Source organism: Idiotropiscis lumnitzeri, chromosome 3 (assembly GCF_059441095.1).
Source record: "Idiotropiscis lumnitzeri isolate Australia: NSW breed Sydney's pygmy pipehorse chromosome 3, RoL_Ilum_1.0, whole genome shotgun sequence".
Taxonomy (NCBI): Eukaryota; Metazoa; Chordata; class Actinopteri; order Syngnathiformes; family Syngnathidae; genus Idiotropiscis; species Idiotropiscis lumnitzeri.
Window position 1 is genome coordinate 11007190 of NC_142393.1, and position 27273 is coordinate 11034462.

Here is a 27273-nt window from a genome sequence, read left to right on the forward strand (position 1 = left end):
CTGTTTTCCTGGGGTGAGGAGTTTAATGACATCTTCACATTCTAGCATGTTATGTTCCATATCACCAGGGGGAAACAACATATTGCCATTAGGTTTTGGCTAAGATCTTCTTTTCACTGTCCCATATCTAAAAAACAAAAAACAAACAAAAAAACAACAACTTTTGTTTTAAATATGAAACACAAAGTACCTTTTGAGGAGTTTTGACTACAAAATAGAGAAAATCTGGGACAATATTTGTATTGCAACATTATGACTGAGATTGTTACAACGTAATGTTTCAAGTTCTAAATTTATGGCAATCATCCTGTTCAGGCTAAATTTATCCTACGCAAATAGTCCCTTCTGAAAAAAAAAAGCTCTGCTTTTCACGTCAGAATGAATCCAGATATTACACCTAATACGGAGTTATGTCATTGAAAAGTATCTCACGTATGTCGACATACGGTACTGAACAAACCTGTTAGTCCATCATTATCTTTGCTGTTTTTGTTGTTGACACAGATTATTTTTTTATCTTCATACTCTCTATGGTATCAATCATCGGGATCACTATGGCACAGTCCGTCTGTTCATTATCCCCCCCCCCATGCTTTTGTTAACAGTTCAGCCTTGAAGGAAGGCTGCACTTGGAAAAAACAAAACAAAAAAACAACTAAAAATGGACTAATACTTTTACGGTACTGTATGTTTTTTACTTTTCATATTCTATATTTAAATGACAAATAAAGAAAGCTTCTTTAGGAAAATTTAAGTTAGCTGTGAAAAAAGTCATAAAGCATTAAAGGTGAATTTCTATCTTCCTAGAGGTGCCTTAACTTACAGTGCCTTGAAAAAGTAGACATACGCCTTGAAAATGTTCGCATTTTGTGACATTCGTCACAAATTTCAATGTACTTTGTTGAGATTTTATGTGAAAGAACAACACAAAGTTGCACATAATTGTGAAGTAGCACAGGAAGTATATATGATTTTCAAAACTTGATGCGAATATCTATCTGAAAAGTGTAATGTGCTCAAACCCCACTGAGCACCTGTGGCAAGACTTGAAAATTGCTGTTCACAGACACTCTCCATCCAATGTGGCTAAACTTCAGCTTTTTTGCAAAAAGAATGGGAAACTAATTCAGTGCAGACATTCTCAAAGCTGCTTGAGACAGGCAAAGGACATTTTTCATAGTTTTACTTGCCTGAAACATTTATGTGCTACTGCGTTGGTTGATCACATAAAATCTCAATAAACAACATCAAAATTTGTTGTTGTAAGATCGAAAAATGTGAACAAGTTCAAGGGCTAAGAATGTTTTTTCAAGGTAGTGTAGCTTTGACAAGTGCTTGTGCTAACGCCACCGTTCGCTGTTGTGTCAAATTAGTTCTGCTGTATTTCTTTTACTTGTGAGTGTAGCTCCATCCACAAATAAAAGGCAGTTATGTGCTTTTCCTTTTGTAAACGCTGTCCTTCAAAAATAACAAAACCGAATCCATCATCTTGACATGCTAGCTTGTTAGCCTAGCTAAATTTTCTTTTAGGGATACTACCATTGTAAACATAACATAGCATTTCAAAATCACAACTACACCATTCCTTCATCTGTTTTTTTTTGTAACACTCATCCTTATTTGGGTCACAGGAGAGCTGCACTCCACCATAGATAATTCAACTTTCCCAATCAAAAGTAAAAAATGCTGTCTGAGCACGAAGAGGGAACTATGAATCTGTTGCTAAAAGTCAACTTGAATGAACATTTAGACTCTGTCGAGTCACTGGTCACCTACAGTAACTACGTGTTCTACTAGCTTATATCTGACATTAGTATTTACGTGACTGTACAACCGTATGAGGTGGCTCTCGAGTCACATCAGACCTTGGTCATGTGATGTAAACACTTAATCCTATCGTCTGGACCCACATAGATCCATGTGTGATACTTTCAGAGGTCAGAAGAGGGACAACCGACTGGAATGGAAGTCGTGATTATGTCTTCACTTGGCGAGACAACAATCAAGCTGTATCGTACTCTCGACATGTTAGAACGAGACACTATTGGCTGATGAAGGGCCAATGTTTAATTGACTTTTGTATCATAACTAGTGTATACTTTCCACATTTTTACACTAAAACCCACGTCTGACGTTTTTTTTCAGTCTAGTTTTGATTAAGTATACTATCTAAATTACGGATGCAGTGCTTTTGTCAGCGTGTGATTTTGAACCACAAGAATTCTATGACCCATTGTAAACCCTTAACAAAACAGTCTTTGAACTATGAACTCTTGCTCTGCCCTTTTTTTTTGTTTTTTTTTTTCAGCACATAGTAGGTGGCCAGGGGTCTCCACAGTCTGGGGCTCATTTCAGGCATCATCTCATTAATCTCATTCTGACATGAAGGATGAAATCTAATACTGTACTTCTCTGGAGATTCAATTTCTCACCTCCAAGCTTTTCAATTAGATGAAGATCATCCCATTCCTACTCTCTCATCATCTTACCGACGGAGCTTCAACCTGAACCTGGTCAAGCGGAGAGAGTGCCTTGGCCAGAGATTGCACTTCACATTTTACAATCAAGTTTAGACACCTGTCTTTCATGTTCTATGTCCAAGTGTCTCCTGGCAGAGCGGGTCCTGGGATAAGAACTGGTCTCTGGTTGGCCTTGATCCCAGATTGCATTTTCAGTTGAAGAGCCCAGGTGGCTTAAACAGTGGTCTCATACTCTAGCACCTCTTTGCTGCCCATCATGCTACTCCTGTACTGTATCCTCGGGCTGGATGCTGATGTGGTCTCAAGAAGTAGGATGGTCTTGCGGAGGCGACGGTCAATGAAGTGGGCATCCCAGGCCGGATACCTCTTCCTTGGGAGGTCGATCCGGATCACAGGGCCCTCTTGGGAGGAGGAGGTCCTGTGGAGGAGCGCCGGGGAGGATGAAGGGGACGGACGCACCTGGAAAACCGGCAGGCAACTGTCCCGATCCCTTTCCCTGTCCTGCTCCCCGGGAACCATGTCCCCCGTGTCTTTAGTCCTGGGTAGAGTCCTGGGAGGACTGGTGATGACCATGTCTGTTTGCGAACCTTGGGACGGGGTGAGACAGGCGTCGATCACACCCACCACGCCGCTTGCACTCACGATCCCCTCATCCACACACCCTCCCCAATTTGTACCCAGGACTGGCCCGTCAGGGTGCAACCAGCAGTAGTAGACCAACATGAAGAAAGTCCCCAAGGCGAAGCTGCAGGCTACCAGGCACACCACCACCAGGGCATAGGAGTCGGAGGTGTGAGGGCCACGGTATGTGTACCAAGCGGCTGTCAGGGCCACGTTCTCAGCCAGCGTTACCGTGTAGTAGACAGTCATGCGGATGCGGCTGGGCCCCTCCTTGACGTTGAACCAGCAGAAGATGTAGATGATGCCCACCACCATGTTGTAGATGATCTCCTCCCACTTGGACATGCAGAAGTCAGTCTCACCTTGGATTATCCAGAATGTCATTATACACCTGAAAGACAGAAATACATAATAGACCACCGAACACATTTGGCTCACATCATCAGAATCAAAGTGTTGTACTTGAACACAGCACACAGAGACTTACGGACGATTATCAATGAAAGTCTACCGTAAGCAGAGATGCCAACCCCTGCCATCTCTTTGGAACAGGCTGTCTATTTTGTCAGGAACATTTTCATTTTGTCAGGAACATTTGCGTCTCAGTCACAAAAAAACACACTCCACTAGAAAAACTCTGAGCAACACACTTGGTAGTGTGTGCGCTACTTCAGTGGTGACAAATCAAAATGCCTCCGTTGGGCAAATTATTTGAAAATGGCAGCGCCATGCAAAGTTGTCAGCGGTCATATATTAAGAGGATAAATGCGGCTGTATGTGGCCAGATGTTGCATCGTTCAATTTCATGAAATGAAACTTATGACAGACGAAATAATTTTCCTGCCCATTTAATTGATGAAGCGCCGCCGGAGCTTGTAATAAAGTGGCAAGATTTAATTTTTATATGTGTATGTTTTATTTATTCCTCAGTCTATATGATAAATTGAGTGATTAAATGGTGCAGTTCACATTTACACGTTTTATCAAAAATGAAGTTGGATATGTTGAAGTGGTAGAACCACAGATTTAATTTTTTCAGTTTGTGTGATTCCTTACTAATTGACAATGTAGTTCATACTTCTGAATTATATTGGGGTTTACGCGTTCAAGACTTGATGTGAAATTATTGAATACGTTTACAACTTTAATTTAGTCGATAAATTAAGTCATACTAATTCTTCATTTGCCTTTATCCTAGTATCCTGTGTGGTCCAATAGCTCTGATATTGTTTGTCATAGTAAAGATTAAGTCATTGTTTGTTTGTTGAAAAATACACTAGATAAGGACCTTAAAAAAAAAAATTCACATATTAAACAGCAATTGATTTTCTTTTTTTGGGAGGTGGGGCACATTAAGAGTATTTTCCTAAATTGTTCAACCCTAATAAATATACAATAATGACACATGACAAAAATATCCAAATCAAAACTTAGTTGTCCATTGTGCAAACATATAAATTGAATATAACTTGTATTCATATATTTTAAGGGGTCCTTCTCATGTGATAATATATTAATTTATTTCCGTTTTTCTGACTTGTGTGTGCATGTCTGCTTTTTATATCTTGACTCTAGACAATTTGCTGTATATGGTTAGCTTCTCTTCACTGCAATTAGTCCTGTGTTTCGTGACTACATTTAATGATCGATTAGCTAGTGGTTAAGCTTGGCGTGACAGCCAATCACAAGCCACGATACTTATGTACATGCCAAGCGCGTAATAGCGAATAATGGGAAAATGAAGCTTCAAATTTGTTTCATGAATCAGTTGTTGTATTTTTAGGCTCCCCTAGAGGGCACTGTTGGTTTAAGGAAAGGGGTTTATGAAATGCAAGTCACTCTTCTTTCGGATCAACGTTGAACAGAGAGTGCCACGTTGTGTAGAGGAATAAAAAAAATAATAATCCAACAACCGGTTCATGAAGCAAATTTGAAGCTTTTCCCCTGACTATTAATAGCAACTCACTCGCTCCCACATTGGCAAAACTCAAAGTGAACCTACAGCGCATGTCCTGTCCGGAACATTTTCAATTTCCCATACATGGCAACTGTCCTCAACAAAATATGGCCTAACTGGGACACTTGGCATTTCTGATTAAGGAATGCCCTCCAGATTTGTCCTGTAGTTCGACCTTAAACTCTACAAATGCCATTCCAGTCAATGCATGTCATTGCACATTTCCTGGATAAACTCATTTAAACCAGGTATGCTGTGGTGTGTGGAGATGTGGCACACCAGTGACTGACGATGAATATTCCAAAATAGAGCTGGAAGACTGAGGCAAAGAGGGCAAAGGCCACGGTCCTGGCTCCGATGGTGAAAAGATGCCAGAGGATCTGGGCGATGACGGCCTTGTAGGACATGGGCAGCTTGTCATCGCGCGAATCCCTCAAAACCTTTTGGTAGGATGCGATCATCCAGGCCAGCGACACCAGAGAGGCCGAGGCTGACAGACCTGCGCCCAGACGACAATTTATATAAGAAAGTGACAACCAAATGACACACAACAGCTTGGACTTCTATTTCATTCTTCAGATACATCGTAGATACTACCATTGGCCCATGTTGAGATATCAACAGCTGTTATAAACATATGGCTTTCAAAAACTGCAATACGTGTTTGGCACACAAACTAAATTGCCTGGAGAGGACAAACATTTAGGAATCCAATATTATCACTATCCCTACCTGATGAATCTCGTGGGTCAAGGATTACCGGTGAGTGTCTCACCTTGCAGCGGGAGGACGGTGTTTCCATGGATCATGATGCTTAGCTGGAGGACAAGCTGCGGCGCCGACTTGAGAAATGCCTCCAGGAGACGAAGCATGGTTATGTCAGCGCTCTCGAACATCAGCCGCCAGTGGAAGCGGTGGTGGGAACCGTCACCATGCCAACGACTCTGGGCGCCCAGGTAGAGTGCGTGGATATACCTGAAGAAGAGTAAACCAATAAAAGGTAATTGCACCAGTGCAAAAGCGTTTGAAGGTCCCTAATATGCTGTACATTCACTTTGATTGGAACATGGATGTTCAGCGATTGCGTGTGTGTTAAGAGAGTCAGCGAGAGAGAAGACTCAACAAGTATTCTGATTTAAGACTACGAGTAAGAAAATGAGCAGGAAAATCAGGAGAATAGTGACATTTTAGTGGAAGAAAGACCGATGGAGAGGTAGAGAAGGAAACAAAACAGAAAGGGAAGGAAATAAGACAAAAATAGGAGGAAGATGGAAGAATGAAAAAAAAACAAAAGAGGAAATTGATGTCAACGGGAGCAAGAGAAGAAGACGAAAACAGCAACATAGGGAACGAGGATCTAGTGAAGGTTCAGCAAAGTGCTGAGGAGGAAGATGTGGAAAAGAGACCAAACACCAGAAGTGGAAGCAGAAGACCAGCAGAAGAGATGAGAAAAATTAGTGAATGAAGAGGAGACAAAACAGGTCAGGAAGCAGCAAGAGAAGCGAAAAGCAGGACCAGGGAAAAAGTCCCAAGTCAAATATGGCCGTGCAACTTCAAGATAGTGTCCTGCAAAATCACGTTCTGCTATTATGATGGCCGACTGGTTTGCATGATGGCCTCACAGTGCGGAGGTGCAGAGTGGCCTTCCTGTGTGGAGTTTGCATGGTCTCCCTGTGCCTTCGTGGGTCTCCTCCGGGTACTTCCTCCCACATGATTGACCACTTTAAACTGCCCCTCGCTATGAGTGTGAGAATGCATAGTTGTTTGTCTTTGTGTGCCCTGCGATTGGCTGGCAACCAATTCAACGACTGCTGGGATAGGCTCCAGCACCTCCACGACCCTCGTGAGGCTATGCGGAACAGATAATGAGATAATGGTTGGAATGGATGGTTTTAGTACTGCCGTCATTGTGGGGATGTCAACGCGTCCCAAGATGACACCCCATAAAGACCATTTCCTCAATTTGTTAGCACTTTGGTATCGTCGGCTGTGTTCTACCGAGGTAAAGATACCTCATTGTCTTCATAAAAGAACAAAACCAATGATCGTCTTCTACGGATTAGCAGACCAAGTTTCCAGGACAGTATGCCCAATGGCTCTTCGGCCAGAACAGACCGCACACAGTCAATCTATGGTCTCGTAAGGCATGACTGCCCTTCAACACCAAATGCACTGGCACCTGAACATGTGGAGGATTGTCATGTTCAGCGACGAAATCAGATTCCGCCAACGGCAATTGAACAAAATGTGGCGAAGCACGAAGAACACGATCCAGATTGAAAACATTTTGGTGGACGCAACATGCCTTCCTCTCCAGAAACCAAGCTTATCATTTTTCGAGTCAATCGCTGCACAGCGAAATATTGAGATGAGATTTAGCAACCAATGGCAATCCAACATCTTCACAGTCTGGGACCGAGCTCGCGGAGAAGGTGAAATTGGCCTGACCTTATTTGCGGGATCAGCTCAGGCATGCTTTTTGTGCCTCAGTGACCAACATAATCACGTTGGCTGACGTGCAACAAATGCTGTTTGAAGAATGTATGCCATCCCACAGCAGTGTGTGAAAAGTGGCATGAGGAGGAGGTGCCAGGCTGTTGTGGCTCTGCACTATTCTTTCACACTGCTACTGAGGCCAATCATGGTTTCTTCAAAATTCAATCATCAACTCCAACGACAACAGCAAGATATGTTGTTTTTCATGCATGCTTTCCAACAGGATACGATTTTGTCCATAAAGCATGATCCTTATTAATTGTACTAAAAGATATACACACACTGCGCATTATTCACATGTTGATACACATTGAAGTATTTTTGGTCCCTGAACTTGACAAACATAGAGAACAACAATTTGTTGAATGCATCCGGTGTGTCTGTGTGTGTGTGTGTGTGTGCATAGTGTGTTGGACTTGCTGTCCAACACAGAATCGCTTTTCCCAGAATGTCGCTACCATGGTTACGCAGCAACAAGAATCACCACCAAAACCGTCGTATGAGCATCCACACTGCTGATCTCTCTTGGTCTTCCATGCGCGCACACACACACACACGCGCACACACCCCCTCTATAAATATCCATGTGCCACTCAAAGTGAATCAGTTGTCTATCCCCAAGCTGCTGTCCCACATAGCCACTCAAGTGAGTTGTGTGTGTGTGTGTGTGTGTGTGTGTGTGTGCGCGTGTGTGTTTGTTTGCCAGTGTGTGCTATTTTGAGCCATGTGTTTGAAATCCAGGGAGAAGGAAGTGCTGTGTGTTATACTGCTGTGTGGGTGTGTGAGTGTGTGTGGTGTTGTTGTTTTTGCAGAATAAACACGGCGCCCCCCCCCTGCTAGTGATGCAGGCATCCCTCAGGCCAATCAGTGGTGGGAAAACAAACGCAGTGCCACCCTCAGGCTCGTCACTGAAGTCAGTTTCAATTGACGAGTTTGAAAGAATGTCAATCAAAATAATAATGACAGTGGTGGTGGCGCGGCGGCGGTTAAGTTACGGAATTGTAACAATGGGAAAAAAATGGAAGCAAAACACTGGAATGTCTAATGTGGAATGGCTAAAGTGAAATTGTGTCTATTGAAAGCTTAATCTAGGAAGCATCGACAGATTAACTTTGGGTTTGTTTCATTTTTGTCACTTCTTTTTCTTAAATCATACAAAGGTAAATGACCTGACCTGACTCAATCTCAAGTAACTGACGCCCAATTGCCTAGTGGTGCCACAAAACGACACATTAACTTTGTTCAATTTGCCAAAGCCATGCAAAGACTTAAAAAAAAAATGATTGCGTCTCCTGTTCTGTTTGAAATTGGCGTCTCGTGGCCGAACTTTCTCTTCAAGGCAGGTTTTGAAAATCGTTTCACTCCTAATGAGGTATAGGACATCTTTTTTTTCACACTTACTTCAGAATTGAGTGTTGCCGAAAACTGTCATGAACCTGATCTTTGGTAGCCCACAAGTGATCCAAAAAAATAAAAAATAAAGACACGGCTAAAAAAAACATGAGACCGCACTAACATTAAACTTTGATGTCATGAAGGGGGCCACAACATATCATCCTGTGGTTCACAAATGGCCCCCAGACAACGTTTTTGAGACCCCTGATTTAGACGTTCCACTGTATTCTAAAAAAACAAATAAAAAAAAAACAAAATCGGGCAAAATACCAGTGCTGCATTTTATGTTTTCTGTTGTAGCAGTTTTATATGGCTTATTCACTATTCCTAAACTATTTTGTCTTAGAGCCAGACTACTGCCAATAGTTGTCCATCTTTCTTTTCAACCACATTCTAAAAACAATGATGTTTGGTTCATTGAAACTCTAAATCGTCCGTCCAAATGTGAGTGAGCACAGTTGTGTATCCCGCCCGCATTACTCGGATAGGCTCCAGATCACCCGCAATCAGCAATGAGGACAAGCACCACAGAAAATGGTTGGATAGATGAAAAATTCACTTTTAGATCTCTTAATACTTAAGTTCTAAGTTATAATTTCGCATTCCTTAATTAAGTTTCCACCAATCAACCAAGTATAGTTGGAATTCGGAATAAAATGTAAAAATAAATAAATAAATCTTAAGGATTTAAAAGACACTTTTCATGGTCTAGTTTTAGGAAGCGAGCACAGGCAACAAATGCTATTTTTTTTAGTGTGCAAGTTTTGGATGCAGGACACTCCTCAATAAATACAAATATTTTACTGTTAGTTTATTGTGCATTTATACATTTTATTCCCTAAAAACATAAATGGCACCAATCCATTGGAATGGCCCATGTCCTTTTTTTTTTTTTTTTTTTTAAACAGAAAAACAAAACGACAATTTGCTCGCCTTTAAATCCCATTTTGCACTGTTCACATGAATTTTCACACGAGCATCGTCTGTGCTGCTGCTGAAAAGTGGCCAAACCGCAGCGGGAGCTAAACAGTCTCCCCCCCACTAAAGTACCGAATGAGATTCTCACCCACAGATAAAAGGAAGGTTGGAGACAGGACGGGAGGAGGAAGCGGAGGAGGTGCCGTTTCTAATTTGGGAGGTGAAATGAGCAGCAGAGGATCATGTGGACAAACAGGTTAAGGCACAGAAAAAAAAAAGGAAAGAGGAATCTAAAGAGAAAGATGGCTGATGATGATTGCGAGAAGCTCGTATTTCATTTCATCCGTTGCCACTTCATCGCAGGAGCGTGCACGGGTCTGCAGCTGTGGCTCCATTCATGTCTCCCCGACAACTGTGAATGACTCTAATGAGAAATTCACATTATAAAAGACACCAGTCTGTGAGTGTACACTTGTAAAATACATAAGCCAAGGAAGCGACACATAAATGAGAAAGGAAACAGAGGATTAACTGTACAGGAACCTCATTTTATAATTAGGAAATAAACTCCAAGTACTTAATGACTTAAAGGTCCTCATCGTTCATTGAATTTTATTTAAAGCTTTACACTAAAAGAAGGTCCATTAAACATCATTTCAATAAAAGCGCTGCAACTGTGCCCCGCCACCGAGTGCACCATCTCGCACAGAGGTCGCTAACATTTTTACTGTGTCACACACATGGGCACACTTTAACAGCTCCCGTCCCCCTCACTCCTTCGCTCTCATTTGCATGTTTTGAAGAAATCTTCCTTTTATGGCTTTTTATCCCGCGCAAAGTGCCAAACAAGTTGATACGAGTGCTTCATGTTACTTTTCTGCCTGACCTTTCAATGCGAGCAACTTGTGCTTGTGAAGTTCACACCCGTTTAGGAATTCCTGGTTGATGTTTTTAAGTGTATTGAAGTGCCGCTGAAGATTTGAAGCCTTCCAACGCAAGTCGCTTTCTCCCAGGTTGCACGGAACAATGAAAAACGAATGCCGACTTTGCTAATCACAGTATCCTAAACAACGCGACTGAAATCCTACGGTCGTTCCAGTCGGGGAAAAGCTTGCACCTGGATGACGACATTCCACAAAGACTTGAGGAATAGGAGGAGGAATGCTGACATTTGAGCATGATGCAAAGACAAGAAAGAGCAGCGAGCTGATGCAGAGGAGGCTTCAGTGCGGCAAGGCAGGTAGAAGTGTCATCCCAGGAGGAGGTAACACAGATTTCAGAGCTGACTTTTCAGGTCAAATCTAAGGAAGTTCACATTCTGGCAAATGTTCAGCGAATCCTGTATTTGCTGCACAATCACAAGTGCTTAAACTTCAGAAAAAAAAAAAAACGGATTTGTCATCAACCTGAACGTGTGTGAATTTATGTGTGCTGTTCGTTGGACTGGCTGTGATCCGCCTTATTTAATAACAAAGAAAAACGTCTTCACAAGGATTTTATACATTTGACTATAAAAGATTTGATACGATTGACTACAAGTTACATGTATTCAGTTGAATGCAATAAAGATATTTGCTGATTGTGCTTTGATTCGATGTGCAGTGGAAGGTCAGGGCAGGCTGTGTGAAATGCGTAGGCGGCAGATGTTTTTTGTACAGGACGAGCCGCACTTCTGATAACGGGGGGGGGGTACTGACGCAGAGCCTTCCCGACACCAAGGCGCTGCTGTGTGAGATTGGACGAGCCGACGCGTCACCTTGCGGGCAGAAGACGTCCACTAAGAGAAAGCTAAAGTTAACTGCAGATGACACATAGCCAATAGTAGAATATCTTTGCTTTGTTTGCTGAAATGTATAAATGATCCTGGGCAACTCGGGGGGGGTCGTCGTCTTCTGTTGGGTACAGAGACGCGCAGGACTGGAATGGTAGGAACCCGAGCCCCAGATTTGTATCAGATCTCCTGTTAGGAATAAATCCGCTCCCGTGTGAAGTTGCCGGCTTCCTGGTCATCTTTCTCTCAAAAACGAGCGCACATAATTGTTGGATGAATGTAGGCCGTGTTTGGTTAACCATTAATGGAGTCAGATAATTAATTTGAACTATTTTGGTAAACGTTTGGTACATTTAAAGTTAAAAATTCCAACATACCTAAAGTTTCCATTTTCCAAAAGATGGATGCAAATGCCGTACGGTCAGGAACGGAGAAGACCCGCCCACCCACACACGCGGGTGGTTTGACGATGTAAATGTCAGCCGGTGTTCCTGCAGGGGAACACGGTCTGCAGAGTGAACAATTGGGGCAGGCATGGAGGCTCCGATCCAGATCAAAGAACTTTCCCAGGGCAATTCTCAACTCGTCACCGTTGCAAATATTCTCTGGCAGTAAGCCGTTATGTCCTCATTTTGTAGCCTGCGTAGTACATTCACTATGTCTTCAAGTGGACCATTTATTCTGCTTTTAAAAAGTCTACAGAGCTAAATGCCAATTTTTGTAAAGTAAAAAAAAAAAACGAGACCATCACAAAATCTCCATGATGTTATGTAACGAAGACTAAACGAGACTGGCTCTTTTCTTTTCCATCCATCTATTCAATTTGTCATCAATTTTCCACCTGCGGCCCCATCCAGGGAGGTTGGTTCCATTACAGCAGATGTTAACTTTCTGAATAATACGTACAACTGTTGTCAGAGGAACATCAAGCTGCTTGGAAATGATCTTGCATCCTTTATCTTTAACGTGCTTGTCTAAAATTGTCTTTCATAATCTCATGAGACAACTCTCAATCACTTCCTCCGGTCCGTGTTTTGTTTAAACACCAAGCAGCACATACTGTTTTTATTTCGTGTTATTCAATGATTAAAAACAAACACACACACACACACACACACACACACACACACACACACAAACAACTAACCACCAACAATTAAACAATATCACACGAGAGGGACTTTCACATTTTTGAAACATACATTTCCTAGTTTAGTTTTTGAGATTATCATATTTACAGTAACCATTTTTAGAACAGGATTGACTCTAACGCTCGCTATACCCCCCCCCCCCACTTTATCTTACCATGACGCATATCTGAATCGGGCTCTTTGGAAGAAAAAAAAAAACGCATAACGTGTAATTGCTATTCTTCTTTGTGTCAATGTTCTTTTATCGACAATGACAATTCCAAAACACGATATCAGTGTTGTGGCTCCATAGCAACTCAGACAGAAATGCTCATTTTTGCATGACTGCATTATTTTGCCGTTTGATTCGGCGAATGTTCCACACACATTCCAACAAGCTTTCACTCTTTTTCTTCACTCACATAAATACTGTATATCCATGCATGATGAGCATTTTTCTTTGTATGAATTATCACATAACTACCGAATTATTTTGTCTTATTGTACAAAATAACATCATTCAGCAACGCAAAACCAGCTGCTTGACTTTCAGCAATTTATAAAATACAAGTGACGAATCGGATGCCATTCGTCAGCAAATCACTTTTGTTTAAAAGAATTCAGGGCATTTTTTTTTAAAGTGGAATATGCAAATGAAAAGAATCAAACGAACGAGCTGAAAAATAATGACTGAGGTTATTTGTCATAGCGACTCATTCTCCCAAAAACTTGTGACGATGGACGGCTGTTGCCCTTAGTTACAAGCTGCAGGTCGCTCGCGCTACACACTATAGGACACAACGGCGTTCTCCTTCTGACTGTACAGGATTTGGGGAAATTCGATCTTTCCCCTTCAATCATCGCGTTATCGGTGCAAATTCCGTGCCCTTGTTTCGCCGTCGTGCCGCCATCCATCTTTTTCCTCGACTTCCCTTCGTCATTCTGAATCTAAAATGACCCATCTTAATTGTTTCTCATTTCCACTTTTTCCCTCTTCCTCTCCTGCCTTCATCGAGCTCTCACACCTCCTCCTCCCCCTCGCTCAGTCGTTCCTCGCCTAGCTATCTTAATTACGCGAGTGCCGGAGAAGATGGCGTGGCTGGACTGCCTGTATCGTCAGCGCTCGTTCTTATTGTGACGAGCAGAGAAGAGAACAAGAAAGTCTTTTGTTTCCTTTGATTGGCGCTCAAACAACGGCTGTTGCGGAAAGGAAATAAAAAGCACGTTGCTGAGTGACTCCCACTGCTTCCATTGGTGCGCTGACACATTCTTCTACATTCGGATGATTATTAGAGACAAAGCATAATGACGTTTCACAACAAAGCCTGTCAAATAAAAGGTTAATGCTTCATATCATAATTCGTTGTTTCTGCACCTAGCATGGTGAGGTGTGGCTCAAAATTCTTGTAAAAAAAAAAAAAAAAAATTCAAATGCCGGATTTTCTGCGCTAAAACAGAGAATTTTAAGACATGATCTTCAATTCATGTTATTGGAATGTGGGCAGAAGCCTGATAATCCAATAATAATCCATGGAAACTTTACACAGGAGGCCAGAATGTGAAGATGAGAACTCTCAGATGTAAGGCAGACACTACTTTGAGTAGTATTTATATTTAAAAAAAAAAAAAAAAAAAAAAAAAAAAGGCCAGCAGGCCAGTGATCCCAAACCACAAGGTCAGAGAGGCACAAACCAAAAAAAAAAAAATAATAATAATAAAAAAAGACTTCAAACAGTCATGGTTGAATGCGTACAATTTTTTGCAGTGTTAAGTGTGTTAACAAAGGGTTGTGCTTTCCCTCCTTTATTTTCTTCTTCCTTAACTGTTAGTTTTGTTGCATGCGTAAAGCGTGCACGCACCACTCGCCTCATCTTATGTTACTCTCTTCTGCAACATAGTGGTGCTTCTCAGTAATTCACATGGAGGCAACAAAGTCATCCACTGTGACCAAGAAATGTTTGTCCAATCAATTCCGTGGTTAATTCACTTTTTAACAATGTGCGACATATGGTGAATAATCCACATCAGATTTTCAACATTGATTCAGTCTTATTGGCTACATTGCGCTGATGTTCTCGTTAATTGAAATACTATTAAAATGCTGTTGTTCTACGTTCACAATTGCAATGTTTCAACAATTCTAACACTGTTGCACAGTTATCAGCAAGTCGTTATTTTGCAACTAAATACTAATTCGGGTACTGATTCGGCAGTAGAAACCAAATAATCATCTTGCGCTGTCCTGACCACAATGCCTAAAAGATCAGCTCAGAATGAAGAAGAAACAAAAAAAAAAACTTAATCCATTTTTGGAAGTTCAGGCTTAAGAGCCCAAGAAATGTCTTATAACATACAAGCTGGATCATTCCGTTTCAAATAAAGCGTAAAATGTCATTCATTCTGTGAAGAAAATGCAATGTTTTTGTAAAATGAGTAGAGGTGGCCGATGTCATGTGAAAACATGAGAATTCAATGAAGTGTGATGAATAACAAGTGCTTCATTTCTGCCCTTTAAAGATTAGCTGGAGGCCAACAGGCTCGGTGGAGCCGACTGAAAGCGGAAGCTCAACTAGGTTGATGATTGATTATTCAGGCTTGGTGCTCGTAGAACTTCATCTGTCATCAGGATCGGGGCGGGCCCGATCCAATTGCAACATCCATCAAACAGAAACAACAAAATGGCTGAAAGAAATGCAAACACGACAAATATTCTTTTTTTTTTTCCACTGTGTTGCCAGCTTGTGTTGTTACCATAAATGTTTTTTTTTCTTTTTATACAAATCAGGACATGCATTTTTGTGCCTGATAATTTGGGATACGTTCATACCCACTCATGTCCCTCTCGGGTCAGAACTAGTTCAATGATTGTAAACTTGGTGGTTTCACCCAGATTGTGCTTTTTTCCCCACTCAAGGAAAATTAACTGATCCATTCCTGATAAAACAGTTCAGTAAGTAAACGGTCTCCGCTGTTTGTCAAAAAAAGCCAAAAACGACTGAATGGTGTGCTTGGCTAATTACCACATTACGATAATATGCTAATTGCTTAACATGATCAAGGTTAAGTGATTTATTGCCATTTCCTGATCTAATTAGCAAGACCTTCCAAGAATATGTTAACTACAGTATGTCTGAATTTCCAGCTCGTAAATTTTTAAAAACATTCTTGTTGAAATGTATATGATCTTCCTTTCAAGCCGTTTCTCACAGCATCTTGTTTTCCACTAACATTTCACACATTCAAAGATGGGCGGTAGAGAACAAGACTTCCCATAACACCCTGCAAGAAGAAAATTATTCATAAAAGCCATTTTCCCAGTTAGCTCTGCTTTGATCAAATGAAAGCAAGGCCTTGTTTACTAGCCACCAGTAATTGCCATAATTAATTTGTGGATTTTCTGCACTGTCGATTTGAAATGACGTCATGTTTTTGAATACAGATATGGAAATTAAAACAACTTTTTTATAAATCCAATTAACAGAAAATAATCGACAGATTAATCGATTATAAAAAATTTTGTTAGTTGCAGGTCTAATTTCCATCTACAGAAAACGGACAAGTACAGATAGATTACTAGCGCAATTTTTTACATGGTTCGAACTGTAGTGCATGCATTCCCCTATATTTGTTTATTATGTTAGCATTGGTATATTAAATGTTTTATGGCTGTATTCTCAATGTTACATCATCCAGAAAATACACACATTAGCATATTAGTGAATATCCCAATAAATGCACTCGAATATTAATGCATGCATTTACACAGCCAGAATATTTATGCATGTATTTCTACTACTGGAACGTACTACACATTTACAGCTGAATCTGTGTGCGTGTGCGTGCATGTGTGCGCATGCTACAATTTGTGCACTTCTCAGCATGTTTGTTCCTTTTACACAAGCTGTATCAAGGTCACATGGGGTTTGTAAGAGACAAAAAAAAAAATCTTTATCCCGGTAGGATGTTGTTCAAAATCAATAGGGAGCTAGAAGTGATGTAGAGCAGTACAGTGGAATTTCTTACAAACTCAAGTGTGGTTGTGCGGGAAAAGTATGCATGAAGTTGCACATTTTGGAATTTCAACCTCCATCATACATGATGTCACCCCAGCGTGATTTCGTTTTCTCTTGGGCTTTATTTGGTTATTATCGTGAGACTTTTTCCAAATGATGGCAAAGCCTCAAAAAGGGTGTTAACAGGAGAAGTATGTCTTGTGAAAGTTAATTTTCTGTTTCACGAAAAACGTTTTATGCCAATCAAAATAAATCGACAAATATGATCTTTGATGTGATGAATGTTTTATTGTTATTAATAGTGCTTCACCTATTTTTCCACTTGCACTGCAGTAAAGAATGCAAAAATTGTGCCTACAAAGCGTTTGTTCGATAATTACACTCATTCACTCCCATTGACGGGTATATACGTCAAAAAGTCCATTCATTTTACCGATGCTGGCAGTGAATGAGAATGTGCTTTGATCCGGTCTGTTTGAAAATGAAAGAGATCACAAATGATTTCGTTCCATTAGATCTTCAGGTAAATCATTTGATAAAAATATATACATGATGGTATTTCTAATAATTCACAAATATAATACTTGCCATAGTGTATTGAAACAAATCAGTTTCCTGAAAAAATTGTGTTCAACATTAGCGATGCCGCTGACCGGAGGTTTTCATGTCTGAACGTGTCTCCTGCCTTCTCCCCGTCTTGTGCTCACCTGCGCCTCGTTATCCCCAATCACGTCTTTTATTTAACCTTGTGTCTAATTCTGTCTCATTAGTTCAGTTCGTTGTACCTTGTTATCGCATTCCAGCATTCCTTGTTCTCGACACTGTGTCCTATTAAGCTTTGACCTTGTTTGATTATTGAGCTCGTCTTTTTGCCTCACTTTCATGAATACCGTTGCGTTTGTTGTCTCGCCATGTACGGATATTTGCTGATCTGGTGACGCAACATCGCCATCTACAGGAATCAGTTTGTCATTACAGTGCTATACAAATTAGAGTTCGAACACCGCACACTCTGCGACAGTTAAGTCAAATTTGTCCATGACAGATCTTAATTATTCCACCGCATTCATATTTGACACATAAAACCACGTAAGAAGGTATCGTCTATTTGTCTTTCCCCCTTTTTTTATCTCTTAATACAGCGTTAAGGATTGAAGCGTGGCCTATGAGGCGTCACAGAGCTTTTCGGATCGTGTGGGCCAAGAGCGGTTCATCTCATAAAAGCTGCAGAGAATTACAGCTGATTTCCTTCAGTCTGCCTTTAATGGGCTCCAAAAACCATTCAAGCCCATTCAACGGCAAAATACTTTAAGCACAGTTTGCCTTTCAAATTGCATCCGCTGTTCAAGAATTAATTCAAAGGCTAACTTTGAGCAATTCTGAAGGAGCGCTTCATTTGGAGCAAAAGGCCGTAAGACGAGTTGAACTTTGCCTCTCCCGAAGGAGTAGCTGGCAAACGATTCCAGCCGCTCGTGAAGATGTGCAGACGTTCACTGGAACGGCACACATAGACTATATATAGTAGCAGAACGAGTTTTATTCCCACAGCAGTACATTACCAGATTAAAACACAAAATAAAAACATAATAAATCGTGAAATAATACTCTACCATATCGGTTTATGGCGTTGTCACGTGACCTTTCAAAGTGTGCCAACGAGCGCTATTAATGGCGAGACCAGGAAGTGCCTCAATTTGGCCGGTGGATATAAAGCAAACTGAGACGGCAGTACACTGCGTTTGTGCGTGTCGAGTGTGCACCCTCGAGTCGTCACAGCAGAAAAGAATCCAGGCAGCAGGGAAACAGTTTGTGGGCAATGCAGGACGACCACGGGGAAACACTTGAACCGCGGATACAACAAGGGCATGGCGGGCGCTCGCGTCATCGGCATACTCAGGCAAAAGCGAGAGCACGTCAGTCAGGGAGTGACGGGCGTTTAACGGCGTCACACACGCGCTAACTCAACGTAGCTTCTTTTTACACCAAAAGCAACAGTAGGGTTCATTTTTGTTGAATTTATTGGCGCCTTTCACACACGACACAAGATTCGCCCTTCCAATCCTTCAAATTGACACGACTGCTTGGTAGAAATGACCTTGGTGGAGCTTTGTGCTCCACTGAGTCACATTTTAGTTTCAAACGCTATCCAAGTACAAGATGATTGGCTGGGGTCATAAATAAAATCATTTCTATTCCTTACCTTTTCTCTTATAGACATGTTTATCATGCAGTCGGAGCCAAGATTCTCCAGTGCAATAAAAGGGTCTTCTTCAATCAGGCAGCTATTATTTTTAAAAGGGACATTTTATGGAAAGTTTTTTTTTTTTTTTAACCAAAATTAATTATTAAATGCTGAGTGCATGAGTTAAAATGCTTTCAATTCAATTCAGCCGTATTTATATCGCACAAAATACTTTTTTTTTTTTAAAGCATCTAAACATTTAAGAATGGCTTTTTATGGCAAAATAAAAAATACTTTGATATATAAGCAGTGTGACTGACAACAACTCACCAGAATGGCACGTCAGTCGTCATTTATATTTCCAAGATTGTTGTAGTTTATCTCATTCATGACAACAGCAACAGACGCTTCCCCACCCTGCCCAATGAGAAAATGTTAAAAACCGAGAAAACTCGTTTTTGGTGCGGAATGTTCTGATTTTAATGTGTGACTTAAATCGTTCTTCGCATTTATTTAGTTAAAAAAAAAAAAATAAATAACAGAGCTCCCACTCTAGTTCAGCAAGAAGTAGGCAATCGAGGCAAAGGAAAGCTTTCCTTCTCAGGACGATACTTTGAGTAGACCCAAGATGACAGACAGACAGCAAGAATGTGAGAGAGAGAAAACCGGTTGATTTCAGCAAGACAAAAAAAACACAAAAAAAACGGCGTTTAAAGTAAAACATGAAGGTATTTTGCTCTGTTATGTGATAAGAACACATGGCAACAGTTTTAAAGTGTGATTAAAAAAAATTCACGTCTTCTTACGAGACTATCCGAGCTGACCTATGCATACCTTTAGGCTTGGAAAACCCAAAACAGTGAGACTTAGAATGTTCGACACACAAACACACGCAGGACATTTGATTGACAGCTCCCCAGAGGGCTGCGGTGAATTATTCAGCAGAGGCTGACAGACAAACATCAGTCGGCGCATCAGACAGGCAGGTGGCTGTGGATCATCAACACTTTCCCCGCAGGCATATTTTTATTCATAATCAATAACTCTATTGAATTTTACATGAGCCTCTGTGCATTCGCACACCGCCGCCATTACATGCCCGAAGGAAAAAAAAAAAAGCCTTTAAAGACACTGTTGCTTGACATGCTGCCGGCCAATGCCAGGGAGACGCGTCGCAACTCCGAGCGGCGAGTCGGTACTCCTTGAGCTTTAGGAGTCCCTTAGCATCAACTGCGGAGATCAATCATAGGCCAAAAGGATACAAACAAATCCCAGAAAGCCACTTTGTTACGAGAGATGCCAAGGCAGTTAAAAATTTTCCAACTAGTCCTCGAGTCGACATTATATACTCCGCACGGAAGTGATTTCATTTGAATAGCGGTTAGCCTCGCTAGCTTGGACTAATCTGATTGCCGCCAATCTTAAAATATTCATAGCAGGACCACAGGATGGGTGGCAAGGAATAAGGGCAGGGTGTGATTTAAAGCTCCATTTTATTTTTGTCACCAAGACGACGTCCAGTAACACGGGGGCAACAACGAGATTTTTACTTCTTGTAAAGCAGCCACCAAAAACATACAAAACTCGCCGTATTACGACACGGACTCAGGATGTGTTATACTATGATAAGTGTACGGACATTTTTTTTTTTTTTTTGGTCACTTGCAAAATACTGTAAGCAAGTCCATTCTTAAATAAATCATAAGTGAAAATGAAACCTAGCGAGCTAGCATGCGCTTTGTAGTGCGGCGCGCCCAGTCTAAGTATTAAAGAAATAGCACCCTCAACTGGTGCCCTTTGATACAGTTCGTCTTTTGGCTGTAAAAATACGGTAGATATTCCGGTCACAAATTGTTGATACCAATATCAACACATCACATTGAAGTCATGTTAAAAAAAAACTAACAAACAATGTGTTAATTTACGTTGACACGCTGCCAACGACTGGTGGCTTGCAGCGAGCAGCTAAGCGAGTGCCCCACATAAGATAAATTTACACTGCGAAAATGACTTTTGCTGACATAGTTATAGAGTGTACTGATCCATTTTTTTTAACAAACCAGGCCTAATCAAAAGTGCTGTTTTAACCAAAAAAAATGCTGCTGTGTTTCTGACGAATCACACCAATGTTTCTACAGAAGAAAATAGCTTGATTTCAAGTCAAAAAATTACAATTTAGTTGTTCATTAGCAAGTGAAATTTGTTATTTTCTTTTCAATATATAATTGTTCTTTAAAAATATATATTTTTTGTTTTTAATCCCAATAATTTTCAACAGGATATCCGAAAACCAAAACATTGACTAGCGGCAGCGCAAAAGTGATGACGCACGTGGTGGAAGCTTGATGCTTTGAATGGGAGTCCGTTCACATCACATAACTTGCATCATACGGGACACCGGTCCAAATATTGATGTCTTTTGCACATCTCCTGAAAATTTGGGATCTTGAATTATTCAACCTCAGGCGAAGCGTTTCCACAGTATGATGCATTGATATAATTAAACGAAACCCTGCAGGTTTGCATCCTTTATGAGGAACTGACCACATGCCACTTATGTTTGATTCTGTATTTCGCCGTGGTCAGCTTGTCAACAAATTTCCGCTGTAGGTTTTATTAACCGCAGAGAATTCTGTATTAAGCTGTCTGGGCCCTGGAGCAAAATTTTAATTTGACCAGAAGTCTGATTATTTGTTAGTGCCACAGGAGGTGGGCCGCCTGCAGGCTTACAGACTGTGCAAAATCGCTCTTGAACAACAAAGAGAAGAAACACTTTTTTTTTTTTTTTTTTACTGAAATGCTTAGTATAAGACGACCGCTACTCCTACTGGTGTGATACAATCGCTGAGACGGAAATGGAAATATTCACTGAAGACGAAATGAGGTCTAAGAGCTTAATATGCAAGGATATGATTGCCGTAATTAAGCATTATCGAGAGGTGAGACAAAAGTTAAGCAGATGACTTCAAGCTCAATTACATTTTGCGGCGCTAAGAAAAAACAAACAAAAAACAAAACGATAACAAAAAAAAAAAAAAACTACATACCCACCAACCAAGCCAAGTTGTTTTCTCCAGTCCAGGACAAGTCAAAAATTCAACATTACCTCCCAGTTCCAAAATTTCTGACCTTTACGCAATCACACGCTAGGCAAGATCCACAATATACCCCAAACGATGTTGCTTATGTATTCCAATAGACAAAATCACACCTTTTGCCTTTTTTTTTTTTTCTTTACAAAAAGTGTCATAAAATCAACAAAACTGAAGATTATTGAAGGACCTATCAGCTTTGTTATTCGTTTAATAGCGCTAAATTCTTCTCCACATTTAACAGCAGCCACTTTACAGGCAGGCAAAATTCAAATTAAATGTGAGGGCAATATTTCACACTTCTATATACACAAACACGCACACACTCTATTTGAAGCCATCGGCCCACTCGGAACTGATCCAGGCACTTCAACTCTCCGTGGGATCGATTGATCTGGTTTGAAGCAGAGTGGAAGTGATCAAATTGCCTAAAAATGTACATCACGAGCAATCATGAATGCCTTATTTCTCTTTCTTTTTTTTTTTTTTTAATCTACTCATCCCTGTCCATGATTCTCGTTTTCTTTCTTCTGCATGATTTGAGATGACCACAATGTCTCCCCTGGGGGATCGTCTGCATTCTCTTGTGTACTCCAAAATGCAATTGAGAAGTTCTAACGCAAAAGCAGACATCGCCATTTTTTGTTGATGCCGATACTGTAATAGTCTGTCGGTAGGCGTGACTCTATTTTAGTCGAAATATAGCGCTTATCAGCTTTTACGCTTAAACAAGGATAAAAAGGACAAATTTCAGGAAGCATGTTAACTTTAGTTTTTTTTTTTCAGATTGCAATATATAGGAAATCATCTGTTAATCTGTGATTATGTACACAATATTTTGACATTTGGTATAAAAATATATGTTAAATTTTTGATTGACACTAATTCATATAATCTTCTGTTTACTTTTTTGGGTTGTAGTGCAGCATCACACAAGAGCGCTTTGGCATATTTTGACTAACGCAGCAGGTCATGCCAGCACAAGGTTTTCATCAGACAGTTTGCTCTTAATGTGCATCTCTCAGCATGTTATCGTTGATTATTAATGCACTTTATTACCGTCTCTGCATGCAATTATGTAAAATCCCACATGCTCTCGTTTGAAATGAGCTGGTGCAAAGTGAATCACAATCTTGAATATTGTGTGGTGGCCACTCTGCTCAGACATGGCAGCTCATTTTATTCAGCATTGTACAAGTATTTCCGATGAAAATAATATTTTGCGCATGATAAAAACTAATATATTTAATGGAATTCTATGTGTTATGGTATTAATTTTTTTATAGGTAATATTTCATATGTAGAAGATTTGACTTACATTTTTAAAGGATGACTTTCTGGAGAGTCCCTGGCAGTGGAACATCTTGTCACCAATAAAAACATTTATTATTTATTATACGACAGCATAGCTGGGATAATTTTTGACAGGTACTGCTGACTTGAAAACTTAAAAAAAAAAAAAAATATATATTTTTTTTACTGCTCCAAGACAACAATAACTCTGAAGCACTTGCTCCTCCCAGTTTGACTCGCTGCAGACTCACACGGAGACACACTGACCACATTTTCGATTGCTGTGTCCCACTTAATATTTTCAAGTATTATTCCTCAATAAAGTTATTGTTTTGATATCTGTCACTAAGGCCCCTAAAGTACAGTCTAACTGTACACATGGGTAGAGTCTTTTTGCTTTTGGTATTTTCATAGACAGACACAGTTAGAAATTGGTGTTTGCACCGTTGTGGGAGTGAACAGTCAACTTACTTCCTGACAAATAAACGCAGCTCCACTCACTTCCTTTAAATACGGCACAGGTGAGGCGTGCACACAGTCTTTGAAATAGCAGAAGCGGAAATAGACTCGCTGGAATTCATGCAGAAGATCAAAGCGTGCAAAGTAGGTTCATAAGGAACTGCAAGCAATTAATTTGTTTTTGCAATAATTCAGAGGCAAGTCATTGTCATATTTCTGAATGAAATACACCACACATCAGCGTAGCACATAATCTGTCTTCCTGTGCGTCGATCAAATCCAACAAAATGCGCCACAACTTAGACCTTGCTTTTAACAGCTCGAAGGTCTCGTCTACTTTCTTTCACCAAAGTTTCAAGTGCATGGTTTCATCATTTGTCAGTCAGTATGAATGTTAGGTTCATTTCATACTCCAAATTGTGCATAGTTATAAACGCAAGTGTGAATGATAGCTGACGTCCAAACATGCATGTTTTTGGAACATGGGAGGAAGCTGGATACAACCCACGGTAGCATAGAGACAAAACAGGCAAACTCCACACACTGAGGTCAGATTTGAGCGGAAAGAGACTGAATAAACATACTAACGATGTTACAGCAGAACGATTCATTGAAGTTCAGACATTTTAGGATGCCACATGGACAAGTGAAAAGACTCGAAGATGTTTGTATGCAGCATTGGTTGAGGTCTCTCCTCGGCTGAGTATCCTGTCAATGTTAATTACTGTATTTTACTTCTTTGTTCTACTACTACTTTGGTGCCCCTGAGCTACTTTGCATGAAACTGTAGTGATTGTTAAGAAGCAAATGTCATCTTGTGGCAGTGTGTAGAGACTAAATGATAATGACTGTGGCGTTGTGTTGTCTATATTTATGCCCCTCTACCTGCGAGAGTGGTACTGCTTCATGCTTGTACTTGTTAAGTATTTTACCGTTAATTGCGTTTATGAATGACAGTCAATGTTGCACTGGCAGCTTGGAAATTGAAGAGTGTGCTTACACTACAATGGCCTAGTAAAAAGGGGAACATTTTTGACAGACGACAATGTTGTAAAAACAACGCACATTCCCACGGAGCTGGAAAAAAATATTGGCGACGTCACCTTGTAAAGATACACTACACTGTTGCACACCAACTATGACCGTACCTTAAGCCTATCCCACCTGTCTTCGGACCGTAGGCGAGGTACACCCTGAACTGGTTGCCAGCCAATCGCAGGCAACAAAATATATTCAAGAAAAATAATTATCAAAAAAAAAAGAAAATTTACGAAGTGAACAGGTGCGAGTAGATTAAAAGATGTACACTTGCTGCACATTTTAAGAGCGAAATAACACAATTTACTGGCAAATTCTTAGATTTCAATGAGGAAATTGACTAGAATATACTCAATTGAGTTATGAGCTTGGAGACGGAACGGATAAGGATTGTAAATCAAGGTACCACTGTGCATGCATATGACACACACACGCGAACGCATCATAGCAGGAGTGTGCGAAGGCAGACTGCAGACACGTGTGTGTGCATTGATCAAAAATGAGCATAGCGAGCACACGCACACACACACACACGAAAGCATGCAAGCATGTCCTACCTCCACACTTGTCCCAGCTGTAAGGCGTGGAGCACCGTTTGAAAGACCCACATGCACACGGTGCAACATCTCCGAGGTCGCCCGCCCCTCTCGGTCGCTGCAGACGGGCAAGAGGAGGCGGGGACCGCGGTCGCGTTCGCCACGTTGCCCGCCGACGCCGACGCCGACGCCGACGCCGCCGCTGCCGTGCCGCGTTGGTCGCTGCCCTTGGTTCCTACAGCGGCGTCGCTGGTCGCTTCGCCAGCCGCTCCCGTCGCCCCGTCCGCGCCGCTCAGCTCCGAGTAGTCGTACACGAACCACCTGAAACTGAGAACCTGCACGACGGCGGACGGCACCACGACGAAAACAAGCGTCAGGCCGAACCACCAGTAGTCGTCTCGCAGGTAGTAGTCGGCGGCCAGCCACAGGTCGGTGGCGCCGTCGGAGAAGAAGACGAGAAGGGCGCACAGTACCCAGCAGCAGTCCAGCAGCGTGTACGCCTGTCCGCCCGGGGGGCCGCGCCGCGGTCGGGCGGCGGCAGCGGCGGCGGCGGCGGCGGCGGCGGCCACGCTGGAGGCGGCGGGGGTGGCTTGGCCTGGCTCCGAGACGCTCCTGGGCGGGTTGTCATCTTCCACAGCCACCGCTGCTCCATCAGACTTAGCGGCCATGTTGGTTGGGGTAGGAGAGAAAGACGGAGGAGGTGATGGAGGTGGGGAGGAGGAGGGAGAGGAGGGATGACGTCATAAATAGCCTCATCAGCAGCCAATTAAGCGCCAAGGAGCACTTGGAACGCTCGCAGAAGCCTGCGTGGATTCTATAGATTTGCCTCCAAATATCAACTCGAAGCACATGCATGTGGCAGCAGATTCATTCTCGGCATCGTGGAGGACACGCGAGGGAATAGGGATGTAGGCGTGTATCTAAAAAAAAAAAAAAAAATAAAATCAAAAAAGTGCATGCACAAACATCTTCACTTTAAGTCAACACAATGAAATATTGCCCCAAAGGTCAAACGCCGCCTACTGGACAGGATCATGTTCGAACAGTGTTTGTCGACCTTCACTGAGCCATGCATGCACATATTTAGCATTAGAAAAATCAAACTACACCACCAAATAAAAATGCCACGCAAAAAACCATATGCTTAACCTTTACAAACTGTTCATTTTCCTGGCCCACAAACTATGTTTACATTTTGACCCAATCAAGAATATCCTCATTATGATTGTCTATATGCGTAGGCGGAGCTACGCGGTGGCCAATGGTGGCTGCGCCCTCCACTGGCTGGCCACCCCACCCTGCGTCTGGAAAATGATTTAAAACAACTCGCCATCCTGTACATTAACACAATTAAAAATTAATTTTATTACAGATGACGATGTTACATTAATATACTATTAATTCTGTGTCCGTTCATCCATGCGTGCATGCTGGTAATTTACTTTACCTTTGCGAATCAATTTGAATTAGAACTCAATGTATTTTTAAATTTCTTTTACATTATATTGAAGAAATGCTTATTCTGCTTTTTTTGTCACTAAAGTTACCAATGTTTGGCTTCAGGATTTATAATTGCTGTATTTAATATACAAATTCACTCCAAGAAAAGAATAGGTTTATGACATTCTTGAGATTTTTTGGGGGGGAAAAAGATACCTAATAAGTTAAAATTTTGCTGGCGTCAGCCCAAAACCTAATTTTCCACAAATCTATAAAAAAAAATGTACACATGCGCCATTTCTATAAATTACTGACAAATCTAAATTGTGGAAAATGGCTGGCTCTTTTTAACCAAGTGGAACCCAAATCCCATGAGGAACAAAATGACCTTTAAAGCAGAACCGCTCATTATTTTGTACTGGGAGAAGACCACGACGATATTGAGGCACTTT

At 41.2% G+C, this 27273-nt stretch overlaps 1 protein-coding gene across 1 annotated transcript; it reads right to left on the reverse strand.

Moving 5' to 3' along the window:
• Window positions 1–494: 494 nt before the first annotated feature.
• LOC148339900 (XK-related protein 7-like) lies at window positions 495–26304 on the reverse strand. The gene is made up of 4 exons (XM_088291175.1): window positions 25403–26304; window positions 5834–6033; window positions 5338–5557; window positions 495–3492 (listed from the first exon to the last, which is right to left on the reverse strand). Exons 1-4 carry the CDS (start codon window positions 26047–26049, stop codon window positions 2694–2696), a joined length of 1866 nt encoding a protein of 621 aa, XP_088147301.1. The 5' UTR covers window positions 26050–26304; the 3' UTR covers window positions 495–2693.
• Between the last annotated feature and the right edge of the window lie 969 nt (window positions 26305–27273).